This window comes from Nothoprocta perdicaria, unplaced genomic scaffold (genome assembly GCF_003342845.1).
Source record: "Nothoprocta perdicaria isolate Ctin4 unplaced genomic scaffold, notPer1 scaffold_14, whole genome shotgun sequence".
Lineage (NCBI taxonomy): Eukaryota > Metazoa > Chordata > Aves > Tinamiformes > Tinamidae > Nothoprocta > Nothoprocta perdicaria.
The window spans coordinates 602,299-605,448 of NW_020454538.1; the positions used below are offsets into that span (position 1 = coordinate 602,299).

Here is a 3,150-nt window from a genome sequence, read left to right on the forward strand (position 1 = left end):
GGCCGCGGCCGCCTCGTCGGGGCAGCGCGCGGGCGGCTACGCGCTCGGCGACTACGGCGCGGCCGCCAACGCGGGCTACCTGTGGGGCATGAACAGCCCCCCCGCCTACCTGCAGGGCCCCCCCGGCGCCGCCGCCGCCACCTTCCTGCCGCCGGGCTCGTACGGCTGCGCGCGGGGCGGGCAGCTCGTGGGGTCCCCCCCCGCGCCCGGGTCGCCGTCGTCGGGCGGCGCCGAGCTGAGCTGGCTGAGCCTGGCGAGCCAGGAGGAGCTGCTGAAGCTGGTGCGGCCGCCCTACTCCTACTCGGCGCTCATCGCCATGGCCATCCAGAGCGCGCCCGAGCGCAAGCTCACGCTCAGCCACATCTACCAGTACGTGGCCGAGAACTTCCCCTTCTACAAGCGCAGCAAGGCGGGCTGGCAGAACTCCATCCGCCACAACCTCAGCCTCAACGACTGCTTCCGCAAGGTGCCCCGCGACGAGGATGACCCTGGTGAGCGAGACGCGGCGGGACGCYGTGGGTGGGAGAGGCGACACGTTGGGCGCTCTTGGCCCTCTTCTCTGTGGGCAGCGGGGACAGGGAGGCTGGGGAGGTGACGGTCTGAGGTTCCTCGTGGGCCTCATGGGGCCAGGCACCATGGGGCTGTGCGTAGGGACAGCCGGTGTCACAGCCAGTGTCACAGCTGTCCAGCTCACCATTGATCGGGGGCACTGGGCTGCTCTTTTCCATCATCCCGAATGTGGATGTGTCCTGTGCTTTGCACGTGCGCCTTATTGTTGGTGCTCCCCTTGGGAGGGTCACGCGGACACCTCCATCACCTGTGTCATGGACAGGACAGGTGGCAGTAACATGGGAAGAGCAAGGGGAGCCTCCAGGCACATCCAAAGTGCCTCTGGGAGGTTTCAACTCTGTGGTGGGAGGTTTTCCTCCATAGATCCAGCCTTAGATCCATCACGATGTGGAGGCTGATGGTGTCTAAAGTCTGGCTTTGGATTCCTCTCCTGGGAGGGCTGTAGGAGAGCTGTGGGTGCTGCACCGGTGCTGGTCAAGGTGCCCTCAAGCGCTTCCGAGTGGGGACAGGCTTCGGTCAAGGGACGGATGCCGCTTACCCAGGCCGCAGCAGGGCTCACCACCGCAGCCATTGACTTTCTCTCTCCTCACATCCATTTTCCACCAGGGAAGGGAAACTACTGGACCTTAGACCCCAACTGCGAGAAGATGTTTGACAACGGGAACTTCCGCCGCAAGCGCAAGCGGCGCTCGGAGCCCAACGCGCCCGCTCCCGCGGCCTCCTCCCTCGGCGGCCTCAAGGCCGAGGAGGAGCGGCCCATGGCGGGCAAGCCGTGCGGGAGCAGCCCGCCGCCCGAGCTGGAGCCGTCGCCCTCGGCCAGGGACCACCCCAAGACCTCCTCTCCCTCTGGCATCATTTCATCGACGCCCAGCTGCCTCAGCACCTTCTTCAGCGGCATGAGCTCCCTGAGCRGCGGGGGCGGCCGCCTGGCTGCGGGGCTGCCCGGGGACCTGCACCACAGGAACTTCTCCGCGGGGCAGCTGGGCAGCGGCACCTTCAGCGCTTCCAGTGCCTCTTCCCAGGAGGTGCCCTCGCCCGAGCAGCTGCAGCGCGTGCCGGGACCTTCGCCCGCCTACTACAGCTCCTTCCACCCCAGCAGCAGCAGCCAGGGAGCCCAGTACAACCACTACTACAACTTCACCGTTAACAGCCTCATCTACACCCGGGACGGCACGGAGGTGTAGGGCACGCGGCGGCCGTTGGTGCCGCCAAGGGAACGGGAGATGCGGGCGGATCCGGCAGCGCGGAGGAGCCGGTCCTTTCCAGCCAGCATTTCGACAGAGACGCTTCCCAGGAGTTCTTCCAAGAAGATAGATCTTCCTCAGCTTTTGCAAGGAAAATGCCCCAGGAACACCAGCAGAAGGCAGATGCAAAGTCCCTTCTCCCCATCCTGGAAAATTTGAGGTGTTTTGCCATTTTGCTGTGGACAAAAGTGAACTGAATGAGTGATGCCAAGAGGTTTTCAGTCCTGAATGTAGAATAAGAGTTTCGAAAAAATATAGCCGTAAAGTGGCAGCAGCAACAGCCGAGTGTAGACACCCAGTGAGTCTTAGAGGAGAGCAGGAAAATAAAAAATGAAGAGATTTCTTATGAAGTGCCTTGTACAATGTAGTAAAAAAAATGAAAAAAAAAATATTCTGCCAGCAATTGCCTCTGTAAGTCCTTGCTTTCTGCCCTGGTCTTGCAATATGCCCTGCATGGGTAGGCACTGGGTAAATACCCGTCCCAGATCTCCTTGGAGCCTTGTGATCTCCCTGTGCAGGGCATATTGTGCAAGCGGGGCCACGGTTTGTAAAACAATCTTTTTTTTTTTTTTCCCCTTGAGCTTAGTACCAAAGATACCACTCTAGCCATGCAGCTTTAGCAAGAGAATGAGCAGCTGGGTATTTTTATACATATTTGTATGTAATGTAACTCTCCTGTAAATATGTTTCTATGTGGTTTTATATTTGTAAATTATGCTCTGGAGCTGTTCTTATTTATAATGTGTTTAAACTTTGGTAAAGTTTATTTTACTTTGTTTCCACTTCTTTTTTGTTGTTGCTGATTTTTGTTTGKTTGGTTTTTTTTGTTAGTGTATTAATGAAACTCTTCAGGTTGAACAGCAACTGTTGGGAATAAAATGTTAACAATTGCTAGATTTTTTGCCTGCTTGTTCCTCCGTAAATTTGAGGCAATTTGTAGCTGTCTGGGAGACAAGGTTTTGCTTTCATGTTTTTTGGAGAAAAGGTGATTTGTGAACAATTTCATCCCTGCAGAAAGGTAGAGAAAAACCTGCACTCCATCCGAAGGAGAGGCAGGGAGCTGGTTTGCAGCCTCCTGTGGTCTCCCTATGCAGAGTGGACACCAGAGGCTTTCCTCTTTGGTTGCTTTTGCTGATCATCTGAATTGCAACCATCCTTTTTCATTTTTTTTTAATATTATTATTATTTTCTTTCTGGTTTAGYCAAAATAATAGAAGTTTGCAAAAGTATAAGTAGCAGGGCTGGCTGCAACTTGGTGCTAGCTGGCAGAGCGCGTGGAGCCTGAGTGTGGCTGCATTGGCATGATCCATTTTGCAATTTTTTAAAATTACCTTTT

The 3,150-nt window shown here is 55.9% G+C and overlaps 1 protein-coding gene across 1 annotated transcript; it reads left to right on the top strand.

Moving 5' to 3' along the window:
- Nucleotides 1-4: 4 nt before the first annotated feature.
- FOXI3 (forkhead box I3) lies at nucleotides 5-1,754 on the top strand (the record flags this gene model as incomplete). The annotated part of the gene is made up of 2 exons (XM_026034054.1): nucleotides 5-491; nucleotides 1,177-1,754. Coding segments are annotated over 2 exons (1,065 nt in total), but the record flags the coding sequence as incomplete, so codon positions are not given.
- Between the last annotated feature and the right edge of the window lie 1,396 nt (nucleotides 1,755-3,150).